We start from the raw sequence: 15167 nt of genomic DNA on the forward strand, positions 1-15167 counted from the left end.
TAAAACATATTAGAAAACTTTTTAAAAATAATGAAACTTGGAAAATACAGCAAAGCATAAAAATAAAGATTACCTATAAGCCCACAACTTAGAACTTTCCACTGTTCACTTTTTAGTCTGTCCTTATTTTTTTGAAATATGCACTGAAACATCTTAAAAAGTAGGATTAAACTATTTTTCAGACTTCCTTTCACTTGACATACCTTAGAACATTTTCCCATGTTATTTCATTTATGTAAACACAAAAATTTTATTGTGAAATTTTCCAAAATTTGTACGTAAGGGAAGAGTGCAACTGGCATCTGCCTGCCCTTCACTGAGCTTTAACAATGGTCAACATTTTGCCATCCTCCATTTTTTTGTAGTATTTAAAAGCCAATCCTGGACATATTTTAGCCCTACATACTTCAAAAACACACATACACATTTTTTAAAGTCAGCCGCAATGCCATTTATCTGTATATAAAAGTCTTTTTTTTTAGACAGTTTCGCTCTGTCGCCAGGCGCCAGGCTGGAGTGCAGTGGCGCGATCTCGGCTCACTGCAACCCCCACCTCCCGGGTTCAAGCGATTCTCCTGCCTCAGCCTCCCCAGTAGCTGGGACTACAGGCACATGCCACCATGCCCAGCTAGTTTTTGTATTTTTAGTAAAGACGGGGTTTCACCATATTGGCCAGGATGGTCTCAATCTCTTGACCTCATGATCCACCCGCCTCAGCCTCCCGAAGTGCTGGGATTACCAGCCACCGCCCCTGGCCTAAAAAAGGCTTTTACACATGACTTCTTTGAATCAAACAAGCGCTGTGCAATGTATTTGCATGTGGTCTTGTCAGTCTCCTTTGATCTAAAACAGACTTTTTAACACTTAACATGTTGAAAAAGAAACCAGGTCGGTCGTCCTATTGAAATGAACCACTTTTTCAGTGTGGGTAATTGCTTCTCTGTAGTGTTATTTTTCTACCTTATTTATTTCTTGTACATTAAATATTAAATCTAAAGCTTCAAGTTCAGGTTCAATTTTTGGGTGGAGAGAACACTTCATAGGTGATACCATATACTTAATACTGCAGTACAGCAGGAAGCATATGGTGTCTGGTTGTTTCAGTAGTAATGATGCTGACACTGAACAGTGGGTTCAAAGGGTTATCCTTTCATAATGAATGTCTGTCCCGACCTGCAGGACGACAACAGGGGCCCCGAAGGGAGGGAGTTGGGATGGATGGGCAGGAGACGCGAGAAATGGAGACAAGACAGGAGTCTGATCAAGTCTCGTTTATTGTTGCTGAGCTCACAGCTTAAATAAGCCAGGCAGGGAGGCGGGGCAAAGGAAGCTTGCAGTTGGAAAATTCCGGCCTGGTGTGCCTCGTGCCACTACCAGCCCCGTGCCGCCTCGTGCCGTCCACGGGCTGGACCTGAATCATCAGGACTTGAGCCTTCCACAAGCGGCACCTGGGCTCTCTTGGCCCCAGGATTTGGCCTGTGCTCACAGCTTCCCACAGGTCCCCCTTTTTTATTTTATTTAGAAATTAGGCTGAGTGATAGTTATACCCGCGGGAACCGTGCCTGTCTTAGGTCAGAGGACCCCACATGAGAGAACATTGACTCCTTATCCATCATGGGGAGGGAAAAACGTTTTCCTCCTTATCTTAGGCGGAGTGTCCTTACTCATGCTCCTCAGTTGCCCGTCATTGGCTAACCGGTTCAGCTCACCGGGTGACCTGAGAGGAAAGGTATCAAGCTCCATCTCTAGGTCTACCATCTCCTGCTTGTGGTAATGGACCTGAATGGGCTGCATCTTCATGGCCTCAATTTGTGATCCTGAGAAACTCCTGAGTTTGCTGAGTATAACAGGACCGATTAGACAGTAAGACAAGGAGGGAAAGCAATCAGGATAAATGATACCATGTTGTTGACTCCTAAAAACGGAAAAGATAGAAGACCCTCAGGGCTCGATGTCGTCCCTGGGTGGAGTTGGTTTTTCGGATTTTTTGATACTTACTTGCTTTACAAGTCTCTCGGGAAGCCACCTGGCCGAATCGGCTTCCTTGGCATAAATGCACACCGATCCTCGACCCCAAATCAGGACCGGGTCCGGGCCATGCCATGCGCCCGTCATGGGATCTTTCCATATTACCGATGCATAATGGCTTTTGGATTCAAAATGCCAGTGTCGATCAGCAGCGGAGTGTCCTTCTTGATCCAGTGTTAAAAAATTTAAAGAGTGTGATAAAAGGTTTTTTGGTGATCCCTTATGGGGGTATCATTCCCCCTTTTTTATTTTATTTAGAGTGGTTTTTATGGTGAGATGAGCTCTTTCTACTATGCCTTGTCCCTGGGGGTTGTACGGGATGCCTGTAACATGTTGAATGTTTAGCTGAGTACAGAATTGAGTGAAGGCTGTACTGACATAACCAGGCCCGTTGTCAGTTTTGATTTTACGTGGACACCCCAGGGATGCAAAGGCAGTTAAAAGATGAGCAATAACATGTTTTGTGGCTTCTCCGGTTTGTAAAGTGGCAAAGATATATCCACTACAAGTATCAATGCAGACATGAACCTATTTAAGATTTCCAAATTCTGGGATGTGGGTGACATTCATTTGCCAAAGGGCATTAGGTAGGAGGCCTCGAGGGTTAACTCCAAGATGTGGGACCGGTAAGTGAGGTGCACATTGTGTACAGGACTTTACTATTTGTCGGGCTTGTTCTCTAGTTATGTGATGGAGTAGTCTTAAGGATTGAGCATTAAGATGATGCAAGTTGTGCGAATATTGTGCTTGAGCTAGAGGGGTGTTAGGAAGTTGAACTAACAAAACACGGGTGGCTAGGTCTGCCTTGGCATTTCCAGAGGCCAATGGACCAGGTAAGCCTGAATGAGCACGTAAATGTCCAATGTAGAAAGGTTGTGTTCTGGAAATTAATAGCTTTTGTAGTTGAGAAAATAGTTTTGCAGCAGTTGAGGTGTGTTTTATGAATGGGGCTGTTTCTAACTTTGGGACAGAGGTAGCAATGTATGCGCTGTCTGTATAGATATTGAGAGGATCATTGGGAAACATGGAAAATGCAGCTATAACTGCATGTAGCTCTGCTAATTGGGCAGATGAAGATTGGGATTGAAAGCTGATAGTTTGGTTTGGGGTAACAAAGGCTGCAAGCCCTGTGGATGACCCATCAGTGAAAATGGTAATTCCATTTGGAAGAGGATGAAGTCTGGTATTTTTAGGAAAAACGAAATCATGTCTGTTAGCAAAATCTAGAAGCTTATTGGGAGGATAATGATTATTGAGGTTGCCAGTATAAGAGGCAAGCGCAATGGGCCATGCTTCAGTATTTTGCATGAGCCAATGGATCTGCTGTTTGGTATAAGGTTGGACAATGTTGTTAGGTTCCTGTCCGAAATATTCCTTTCCTAGGGTTCTTCCTTTGGTAATTAGACTGGCTACCATAAGGTAGTAAGGTTCAATGACTTTAGTGGGCATATTAGGAAGATGGATCCACATAAGTGGAGCAGTTTGCCAGAACACAGCTGTGGGAGATAATGAGGTATGACATATAATAAATTGGAGTGGTTTGTCAATATCGAAAAAGGTGATGGTTTGGTTATTGATAGCTTGGTTAACTAAATTGATAGCTGATTTTGCTTCAGGGGTGAGTTGTCTTAAAGAAGTAGGACTGGGATCTCCTACCAATGTATCGTATAGGGGCTTGAGATCAGCTTTGCATAATTTTAGATAAGGTAACAGCCAGTTTATGTCTAATAATTTTTGAAAATCATTGAGGGTTTTTAAACAGTCTAGCCTGAGTTGCACCTTTTGAGTCGATAGCGTCCTCTGAATTATTGGCTCTACTGGCTAGCCATACAATCCTCTTTCGATATTTTGGGTTAGCTAATTTTTGTTTAAGGCCTGCGGCTACACGTTCAGCAAATTCCTCTAAGGAGCACACAGACCCACCGCTCTCCGCGGGTTTCTGTTCCTCTTTACCAGAGTTGCCATTGAATGACATTAAGTCAGCTTCCCCTGACTTTTTTTTTTTTTTTTCTTGCTCTCTTTGGGTTCTGGTTTCTCCAAAACCAAAGAATTTTCTTTAAAGGGGGGACTTTTATCGGACAAATTTTTACATGAGTCTCTCAGGCAAGTTTCCCCCTGGGTTATGAGATTAGCAATGACTGGATCGTCATGTTTTCGGGTAATGACCTAATTTATCAGATTCCAGTATGAGAAGGCAATTACAGGGACCTTTTGAAGCCCAAAAGCATCACGATAATTTTTTAGGGCGTCCCCTACTCTTTTCCAACATCTTTGATCTATGGTTCCTTCTTGAGGGAACCAGGGACAAACATCCTTAATATAATCAAAATATTTAATTAACCGGTTTACTTTCACCTTTACTCCTCGCGCCTTTAATGCTATGCTTAATTCTTCTACAAACAACTCATGCTTACTAATTTCCTGACCCATAATATCGTCGTCCTCTTACCAGAGAGCAAGGCCGCAGCAGGTTCCCGCGGTGACTCCTCCTCTGGATTTCTTCCTTCAATCCGGCCGGCTTCGACGATGTCCCTCACTGTGTCCCTCGTACTTCGAGTCCCTGTTCGGGCGCCAAACTGTCCCGACCTGCAGGACGACAACAGGGGCCCCGAAGGGAGGGAGTGGGGATGGATGGGCAGGAGACGCGAGAAATGGAGACAAGACAGGAGTCTGATCAAGTCTCGTTTATTGTTGCTGAGCTCACAGCTTAAATAAGCCAGGCAGGGAGGTGGGGCAAAGGAAGCTTGCAGTTGGAAAATTCCGGCCTGGTGTGCCTCGTGCCGCTACCAGCCCCGTGCCGCCTCGTGCCATCCACGGGCTGGACCTGAATCATCAGGACTTGAGCCTTCCACAAGCGGCACCTGGGCCCTCTTGGCCCCAGGATTTGGCCTGTGCTCACAGCTTCCCACAAATGTCTCCATCAACATTTCACCTAATTGCTTTACATTCATTGCTGAGCATTGTCTGAGCAGTAGTTTTAGTAAGCGGTTGCAATTTTTCTAATTCTAGCACTTCTTCTTTATTCATCAACTGGGATTATTTGAATAAAACCATCCATCTTTCACTAGAGCTATTGACTATACCCCTACAGCATTCTGTACCCCTACTGCAGTCTCTCAAAGTGTGGTACTAGGACAATCCTTGGACAGACTTACCTGAAGCATTTAAGATGCAGATTTCCGGGCTCACCCCTTTAGTGGTCAGATATTGTCTAAAAAAGTTTTCCATCTAGGTAGAATAGAGTTTGAGTAGTCATTTGAATCCAATAAGCTGTGTACTGATCTCAGATATGAACAGGATTTATTACTTCTTATTACTGGAAGACTAAGTGATGTTTGAAACAAAGTTATAAAAACCAAATTTGAAAGAGTCTGAAAGGTTAATCTCCTCCTCTAAGTCATCAGATTACATATAATAGAAGTAATACGGAAGCTGACATTCAACACGTATTTCTGAAAATTAGAAGAATGAAGGGAGAGAGAAAACAGGCCAGGGCAGGAGGTGGCTTTTAAACCCTTTTAGATGTCCACATGTATTGAATAGGTTAAAAACAGAGCAAACAAGACAGCCTGGTATACAAGATAACCAATGCAAAGGTATTTATTAACACATTTTATTTGGTTAAAAGGTTAATAGCTATTGTGTGGTTACATCTGGTAATTAAAGTTCTTGTTTACTTAAGCTTCTTTTTAGCTAATAGCTTCTTTTTACCTTTGGGCTATTAGATAAAAAGAAGCTTAAATAAACAGGAACATAAATTACATGAAGACCAAAATGATTTGAAAAGTTTAATGCTATAAAATAGCTATTTTATGCATATATATTAACAAACATAAGAATGGACAAATCAACACTCCATGAAAGACCAAAAAAAAAAAAAAAAAAGCTTTTCATCAAGCATTTCATCTTCTTGATAGTAGTTATTTTGTTTTGATTCCTTATGCCTTGAAAATTCAGAAAAGCCAGAATCCATAAATTCATTTCATCTTCTCATCTTGCTGCAAAGTAGAAAAAAAGGAAGATTAATAATAGCCCAAAATTAATACTTTTGCTGTGAAGGTTGGAGAAGAAAATTGTTTCATCATAGTAAAGAAGTTTCCTTAAACCACAAGCTTTGCTAAATATTTAAAATACTCTAATTTTTCTTAAATCTTATAGTTCCCATTATCAGAGTATTTCAAATAATTTATCTCAAAGATTTAAGAAAAAATAATCAACATAGATTTTATACATTATGTGTTTACTACATAGTTCTTTTATTAAAAATTTAGCATATATTTAAGAATATATGAAAATATACAATTTAAAAACAAAGTAAGTGTTCATGTTCCTACCACCCAGGTTAAGAAACAAAATATTACCACACCTCCAGTGTGCCTCTTTCTGATCACATCCCTCTCCTCCCCCAGAAAGGAACCACTATCCTGAATTGTATTAATCACTCCTTTTTTTTTTTTTTTTTTTTTTTTTTGAGGCAGAGTTTCACTCTTGTTATCCAGGCTAGAGTGCAATGGCACGATCTCGGCTCACCGCAACCTCCGCCTCCTGGGTTCAGGCAATTCTGCTGCCTCAGCCTCCTGAGTAGCTGGGATTACAGGCACACGCCACCATGCCCAGCTAATTTTTTTGTATTTTTAGTAGAGACGGGGTTTCACCATGTTGACCAGGATGGTCTCGATCTCTCGACCTCGTGATCCACCCGCCTTGGCCTCCCAAAGTGCTGGGATTACAGGCTTGAGCCACCGCGCCCGGCCTAATCACTCCTTTCTTTACAAGTTGTATTAATCACTCCTTTCTTTACAAATTATATTAATCACTCCTTTCTTTACAAAATGCTATCACGAAATAGTATTCTATTTTAGTTTACATGTACAGTGTATGCAGATTATTTGCTAAACAGCTTAGCTGGTATAATTTTCAAAAGCAAAAATCACAACATTCAGTATAAATTCTGAGTGATGACCAGTTGCCACTTTTGTTTTCTTCCTTCTTTTTTGGATTGGAAACAGTATGCACTAGGCATATCACAGCTTCTAGTAGGTCCCATGAAAGTAGATCCTAATTAAAGCTGCTTGCTATTATGGAATGATCATCATAGGTATTGAAGAGAGGAGTGGCAGGAGTTATCAGGAAGGTCACATAAATATGTTTTTAAAGTCTTTATCTCTTAAGTCCCAGAGCACTGAACATGACAAATGAGGATACTTTTAATATAATAAAGGTGACAATCCAAAATGAATGTGTAATAATTATGATGTTAACATAGCAAAAAGCAGAGCAACCACCTTTCTGAAGCAAAAACTACAGGAGATACATGGAAACACAGGACATGGTAGATTTTAATATACCACTCTTAGTATAACCTTAGTACAAAACAGATCAAGTGGACAAAAAAGAAAAGAGACAGAAGATCTAAGCAACATAATAAACACAGTAAGTCTTAGGGATATATATCAAACTTTAGATCCTGATTACGGAGAATACACATTTTTCTCAAGTACTCAAAGCACAGTTATAAGTACTGATTCTATAAGTAGGTCACACACACACAAAAATACTGGCAATTTCCATAAAGCAAAAATATTACAATAAATAATGTGACCAAAATGCAATAAAACTACATTTACAAATAAAAACAAAAAACAAGAAAGGTCCATCCACCTGGAAATTTTAAAATCTCCTAATAAATAATTTCTGAATAAAAGGAGATACTTAAAAATAACAATGAAAACACTATGTGTCAGAATCAAGATAAACTGAAAGCACTGATCAGAGAAAAACATTGTACAAAACACTTAAAAAAATTTTTTTGTGTGTGTTTATTTATCTTTATTTTTAATTTTTTGAGTCAAGATCTTTGTCTGTGCAGTGGCACAATCATGGCTCATTGCAGTCTCGACTTCCCAGGCCTAAACTATCCTCTCACCTCATCCTCTCTAGTAGCAGCTGGGACTACAGATACATGCCAAAATGCCTGGCTGATTTTTAAATTTTTTGTAGAGTGAGGGTCTCCCTGCGTTGCCCAGGCTGGTCTTGGACTCTTGGGCTAAAGTGATCCTCTCACTTCAGCCTCCCAGCGTTGGGATTACAGGTGTGAGCCACTATGCCTGGCCATAAAACACTGTTATCCACATAAATGAAAGAATAAAAATAATAAACTGAATTCCCTGCTCCAGAAATGAGGAAACAACAACAATAAAGCAAATCAAAGAAAACACAAAGAAGAAAACAACAAATATAAAGCAGAAATCAGTGAAGTAGAGAACAGAAAAATAGATCCAATTAGTAAATCAAAGTCCTGATTTTTTTGAAAAATTAATAAAATAAATAAACTACTCTCTAACTTGATTAAGAAAAAGAGAAAAAGAACAAACACAAAAGATAATAAATGATACAGGTAGAATAATTATGGGAAAAAAGATATTTAAAATTCATTTACATGTCCAATTCACAAAAGATAATTTGCAGACTTTTATGCAAATAATTTGAAAACTTAGATGAAATGGACAATTTCCTATGAAAATACAAATAACAAAAATAACCCCATAAGAGCCAAAAAGCTTAAACAGACTAATTTTTACACACACAAAAAATAGTCAGTGTTATTAAGGAACTACCCCACACAAAACAATACTAGGTCCAGATGATTTCAGTGGGGGATGCTAACAAACTTTCAAAAACCAGAGGGTCCCAACGTTTTAAAATTATATAAGTATATAACATACAAATAATTATAAACATAAATTATAATGCTCTATAAATTATTTTATTAAAGGAACCAAGAAGGTGACTTTCTTGATTCCCTTAACATGATATCTAGGCCAGATAAAGACAATTCAAAGACAGATAAATATAGAACGATGTCAATTATGCATGTTGCTATAAAAATTCTAAACAAAATATTTTAGCAAACTCGATTCGACATCACATTATGAAAAACATGACCAAGTGAGATTTATTCCAGGAAAGCAAGGTTAGTTGGGTACTAGAAAACTCATCAACAGACACCATGTTAATAAATGTAAGGAAATAAAGTATATGATTGTCTCCATAAATGTTGAACAAGCCTTTGACAATATTCAACAATCATTCATGATAAAAACACTCAATAGGCATCAAGCGGGATTTTCTTAGTAAATTACGTACATATCTTAATCCTAAAGCAAGTATTTTATTTAATGGAGAGACAAAAATTCTTCAATAAGGCTGGGCACGGTGGCTCACGCCTGTAATCCCAGCACTTTGGGAGGCCAAGGCGGGTGGATCACGAGGTCAAGAGATCAAGACCATCTGGTCAACATGGTGAAACCCTGCCTCTACTAAAAATACAAAAAATTAGCTGGGCATGGTGGCGCACGCCTGTAGTCCTAGCTACTCGGGAGGCTGAGGCAGGAGAATTGCTTGAACCCAGGAGGCAGAGGTTGTGGTGAGCCGAGATCGCGCCATTGCACTCCAGCCTGGGTAACAAGAGCGAAACTCCGTCTCAAAAAAAAAAAAAATTCTTCAATAGACGTATTTCAATTAAAATCAGGAACAAGGCAAGCATGCCTACTATTCTTGCTACTATTTAATATTGTGCCTGAGTTAATAGTCAATGCTAATAGAAAAACAGTAAGAGGCATACAAAGGGGTAACGAAGTAAAACTATCTCTATTTTTAGATGATACCATAGTATACCTAGAGAACTCGAGACAATTGTGAGATAAGAGAATAACAGAGTTTAGTAAGTAGCAAGACATAATAAACTGATACAAAATTCAACCATTTTCATATATATGAACAACATTGGGCATGAGTTACATGTCCATATGTAATAGCAACAAAGAGAACTAAATACTTATAAATAAATTTAACAAAATAAGTACAAAACCTATGTAAGAAAAATCTAAACACAAGCACTTCTAAATACTTCCAGACACAGAAGATGACTTGAAAAAACAGATATCCTCTGTTCTTGGACAGAGCGACTCCATTATTGTTTTCAATTAATTTAAGATTAACTCCCTAAATTAATGCAGAAATTCAGTACAATCCCAATAAAAACAAGCTAGACTAGTGGTTTTCAACTCAGGATGATTTTGCCTACTAGTTGAAATTTCGCAACATCTGGAGACATTTTTGGTTGTAAATGTGAAGGTGCTACTGACATCGGTAGATGGAGATCAGGGATACCACTAAACATTCTACAATGCACAGGACAGCCTCCAGTAAGAGAGAAATATCTAGCCCAAAATGTCAACAGTGACAAGATTATGAAACTCTGAGCTAGACAAGTCAACACCATCCTAAGGTTCATATGGAACAACAAACATTCAACAACAGTGAGGGAAACAATGAAAAAGAAAATCTATGAGAGGCTACTAGCCTTACCAGACAATAAAACATACTACAAAGCCTCTACAATAAAGAAGTAGATTACTGGCAAAGGTGATGGGATGTCTCATTTCTGAGATGACATTTTGTTATGTAAGGCTCCATCTTGCTAGAGGACTTGCTCTAGGGATTCTCATAGCTGGCTTTGAAGTAAGTGGCCATCCTGGGAAGGAGGCCGTACGTCAAGAAGCTAAGCACATCTTCTAGCCAACAGCAAGAAGACGAGGCCTTCTGTCCAGAACCACAAGGAAATGAATTCTGCCAACAACCTGTGTGACTTGGAAGCAGATTCTTTCCCAGTACAGCCTCCAGATGAGAACCAGCCTGGACAATACCTTCAGTGCAGCTTTAATCATACCCTAAGCAGAATACCCAATTAAACTCTGTCCAGATTGCTACTTTAAGCCACTAGGTTTAAGGTAATATTGTTATTGAGTAATAGATAACTAAATCAACACAGTATAAACAATGTGCATACCTAGTGCTCAGATCTCAGTTTCTAAGCAAAATTCTCTAAGGGAACCAGGCTTCTCAAAGGAGTGACTGATTCTGCCACTTTTCACTAGGATGAGCCTGGAACATCCTGTGTGTCAGAAAGTAAGAAAGTGCTCCAAATAGCATGAAGTCATGTCAAAAGGACACAGAAGCCAACCTGAAGGAACTCTTAATGATCAAAGTTGGAATATCTTGAGCAACAAAATAAATATTGATAGTATTGGACTTTCATCTATAGAACAAAAGAGATATCCATGATACATGAAAATAGAGCGAGAAAAAGACAACTCTTCCTTACAGATAAATTCCAATTAATGTAGAAGGAAAGGGAGAAACAGAAAATCACTACTAGTAGTATCCACAGTTGTAAATGTTGCAGGCAAGATCCACCAATGGATGCTCAAATTCGTGGGTGAAAGTTTGAGAAATGGAACATATAGACTCAAAGTATCTCCCTCCCATGTTCATGAGTATTTCCCTCCATGTTCATCAACTATGGAGGAAAAGACTGTGACTTCACAGTTAAAAAACCCAGCAGACACCACCTTAACCAAGGAATCAAGGGTAACATGACTAGTAATGAAACATGTTGACATCATGTATATGATATGATGCAAGATATAATTTGCAACTCATAGTTGCAACTTATAATTTCTGTGGAATATTTACCAAAAAAGCACAACTGCATTGTAATCATGAGAAAACATCAGACACACCCAAACCAAAAGATATTCTATAAAATAAACTGACTAGTAGTCTTCAAAGGTGCCCAAGGCAGAAAGAAAGAAAATAACTGAGGAACTGTCATAGGTGGAGGATGCTTAGGAGAAACAACAACTAAATGCAATGTGGGACTCTAGACAGAATTCTGAAACAGAAAGCGATGTTAGTGAAAGTCCATAGTTTGTTAATAGTACTGTACCAATGCTAATTCTTTAGTTTTGATAATTGTACTGTGGGCACATAAGACATTAAAATTAAGGAATGCTGGGAGAGGACCATATGGGAGACCTTTGTACTATTTTTATAACTTTACTGAAAATCTAAAATTATTCAAAATTAAAAGTTTAACTTACAACTCATTAAAAGACAAATGACTCAACTGAAAAGTGGGCAAAGGATCTCAACAGGCCATTTCTCCAGGAAGATATACAGATGGCCAGGAAGCACACAAAAAGATGCTCAACATAATTAGTTATCAGGGAATTGCAAATGAAAACCACAATGCATTATCACTTCATGCCAATAGGATGGCCAGAATCAAAGTCATATAAAAACAAATGTTCATAAGGATAAGGAGAAATTTTTAAAAATCATCATTTGTTGGTAAGAATGTAAAATGGCACAGCAGCTTTTGAAACAACTTGGCAGTTCCTCAAACAATTAACAGACTTAGCAATTCCACTTCTAGGGATATATCCAAGGACGGCGGGGAACTTTACACACAAAACCCTGCAAATGAATGTTCATAGTAGAATATTCATAATAGCCAAAAGATGAAAACAATCCAATTGTCCATCAAAGGACAAATGGATAAACAAAATGTGGTATATCTACACAATGGAATAGTATTCAGTCATAAAAATGAATGAAATACTGATACACGCTACAATATGAAAAAACCTTTAAAATATGCTGGGTGAAAGAAGCCAGTTGCAAAGACCACATATTCTATTATTTCATTCATATGAAATGTGTAGAACAGGGAAATTTAGAGAGACAAGAAATAGAATAGTGGTTGCCTAGAAATGAGGGATAGGAAAGTGTAACTAAAGGGTACAGGGTTTCTTTTTAAGTAACGAAATGTTCTAAAATTGACTGTGGTAATGGTTGCACATATCTATAAATATATATTTGTTGTACACTTTTTTGAGATAGAGTCTTACCCTGTCACCCAGGTTAGAGTGCAGTAGTGTCATCTCAGCTCACTGCAACATCCACCTCTGGGTTCAAGGTGATTCCCCTGCCTCAACCTCCCGAGCAGCTGGGACTACAGGTGCATGCCATCATTCCTGGCTACCTTTTGTATTTTTAGTAGAGATGGGGTTTCACCATGTTGGCCAGACTGTCTCAAACTCCTGGCCTCAAGCAATCCACCCGCCTCAGCCTACCATAGTGCCGGTATTACATGTGTGAGCTACCATGTCTGGCCTAAATTGTACAGTTTAAATTGTATGAACTATATCTCAATAGCAGAGAGGGACAGAGACAGAGAGAGAAAGAAAGAGAGAGAGAGAGAGAGAGAGAGAGAGAGAGAAAGACAGGCCCCTTGGTCCTTAATTTGACTTTTAATTTTCTTCTTTTACCCTCCCTTATATTCTATCATCTGGTGGTTATTGTTTTAAAATACCCATGAGAATCATTCTTTTTTGTTAGATGTGATCACTGTTGCCTAGTTTTGCTAAGAACTTTGTTAAGTTCTTGCTTTTTAGAGAGAGATATGTAGAAGTGTTTTAAGAATCAAATGACTCAATATTTGAGACTCTGAAATATAACAAAAAGGATAGATGAAGTAAATATGACAAAGTGTTAATAACTGTTGAACCTGAGGATAAATTGGAGGAGGGCACTATTCTGTTTGTTGGAGTATGTTTGAAATTTACAAAAACAAAGAGAAAGGACTGTTATTCTTTGAGAGTAAAGGACACATAAACCACTCTGACTTCTAGGGAACAATGTAGGAAATAAGCAAATGGGCTAACAGATTAAAAAATGGCTTTGAAATCACAGCCATGAATTTTAAAAATTATAATTATCAGGTTACAATTTAAAATATGACAGAACTGGGAACCAACCAAAAGTAAATCAATTTAAATTCAGACAATACTCCAACCCCCCAAAAATAGACTGTTCAAAGGATATATTTCTTCAAATCTTACCCAAATCACACTGTGGTTGTTACATATCAATAATATATGCTTTACTGAATTATCAGAAGTGCTCAGATACTGATTCAGGCAGAATTTTTTTTAAGGCTATATTTTATAATGGCACACTAAAATACTTGAAATACTTACTCTTTGAGGCTTGGCTCTTTCAAATGGAAAGGAGCACACCTTCTTCTTCTGCTTGTCCATTCTGAAGATAGATCTGCTGACTTACTTTCAGATTCAGCAGTGTTACTTAAAACAAAACTGGTATTTGTCAAGTCCTGTAACGGTCTATCACCTGAAAGGAATATTATTTTTCACAAATATTTTTTAAAGTATATAGAAATCACTGCAACAAATTTTAAATCTTGATTCAATTTGGAAAGGAAAGAGACTAACATTTGAAACAAACTGTCAAACTAGACTGCAACTTTTTTATTCTGAAATCACATGTGGCTCCCAAAAGTTCATCCTAGTTCAACTCTTTTTATGGAAGCACACAAATTACTGCACATTCATTCAACGTATCTGCCAGTGATCACTCTTTGTGAAAGGCACCATGAGGAGCACAGAAATGAAAAATGTCTCACCAGTACTCTAACAGATCCTGCAACTCTGGACCTTTATAATTCTTTTGCTTCAGTGTGTTTTTTACCTGGAATTGACTTACTCACCAAAACCCTAGGGATCTATACACATACATTGAAATAATAGGTTCCCAGTAAAAATTTTTAATTGGTATAGAAATGTTTAATGTTACAGAATTTCTAATGGCAAAATAACATTCTTAGGATCTACTGTTAAGGGAAAAAAATGGGATGAGTAATGTTATATATAGTATGACGTCAAACATATATTTAATAATCTGTAGATTTGGGTCTGTATGCACATGGTAAAGGGACTAAAGTTCTCCCAGGTAATTTTTTCCCCTCCCCTTTTCTGATACTCTAACTTTTGACTTTCTGCAGTGAGTATTATTTTAATAACTGGGGGAAAATAAAAAATAAATACTACAGGTAAAAATCTTACTTACCTGGCCAGGCGCAGTGGCTCATGCCTGTAATCCCAGCACTTTGGGAGGCCGAGGCGGGCAGATCACGAGGTCAAGAGATCGAGACCACCCTGGCCAACATGGTGAAATCCTGTCTCTACTAAAAATACAAAAAAATTAGCTGGGCTTGGTGGTGCGCACCTGTAGTCCCAGCTACTTGGGAGGCTGAGACAGGAGAATAGCTTGAACCCGGGAGGCAGAGGTTGCAGTGAGCCGAGGTCACGCCATTGCATTCCAGCCTGGTGCCTGGTGACAGAGTAAGACTCTGTCTCCAAAAAAAAAAAAAAAAAAAAAAAAAAAAAACTTACTTATCCTTTAGGGCCTAAAATGCTACCTATTTAGGGATGCTT

General features: G+C 38.5%; 1 protein-coding gene across 3 annotated transcripts in view; it reads right to left on the minus strand.

Annotated features, from left to right (window-relative positions):
- Nucleotides 1-5311: 5311 nt before the first annotated feature.
- Nucleotides 5312-15167, minus strand: part of SGO2 (shugoshin 2) — a 53984-nt gene continuing 44128 nt past the window's right edge. For all 3 annotated transcript variants that reach the window (XM_074399298.1, XM_074399297.1, XM_074399299.1), the window contains 2 exons: nucleotides 13914-14064; nucleotides 5312-6026 (listed from right to left, as the gene is read on the minus strand). In XM_074399298.1, the coding sequence (XP_074255399.1) occupies nucleotides 6011-6026; nucleotides 13914-14064 (167 nt within the window). In that variant the 3' untranslated portion in view covers nucleotides 5312-6010. The remainder of the gene's footprint in view (nucleotides 6027-13913; nucleotides 14065-15167) is intronic.

The sequence above is a fragment of the Saimiri boliviensis genome, chromosome 5 (assembly GCF_048565385.1).
Source record: "Saimiri boliviensis isolate mSaiBol1 chromosome 5, mSaiBol1.pri, whole genome shotgun sequence".
Lineage (NCBI taxonomy): Eukaryota > Metazoa > Chordata > Mammalia > Primates > Cebidae > Saimiri > Saimiri boliviensis.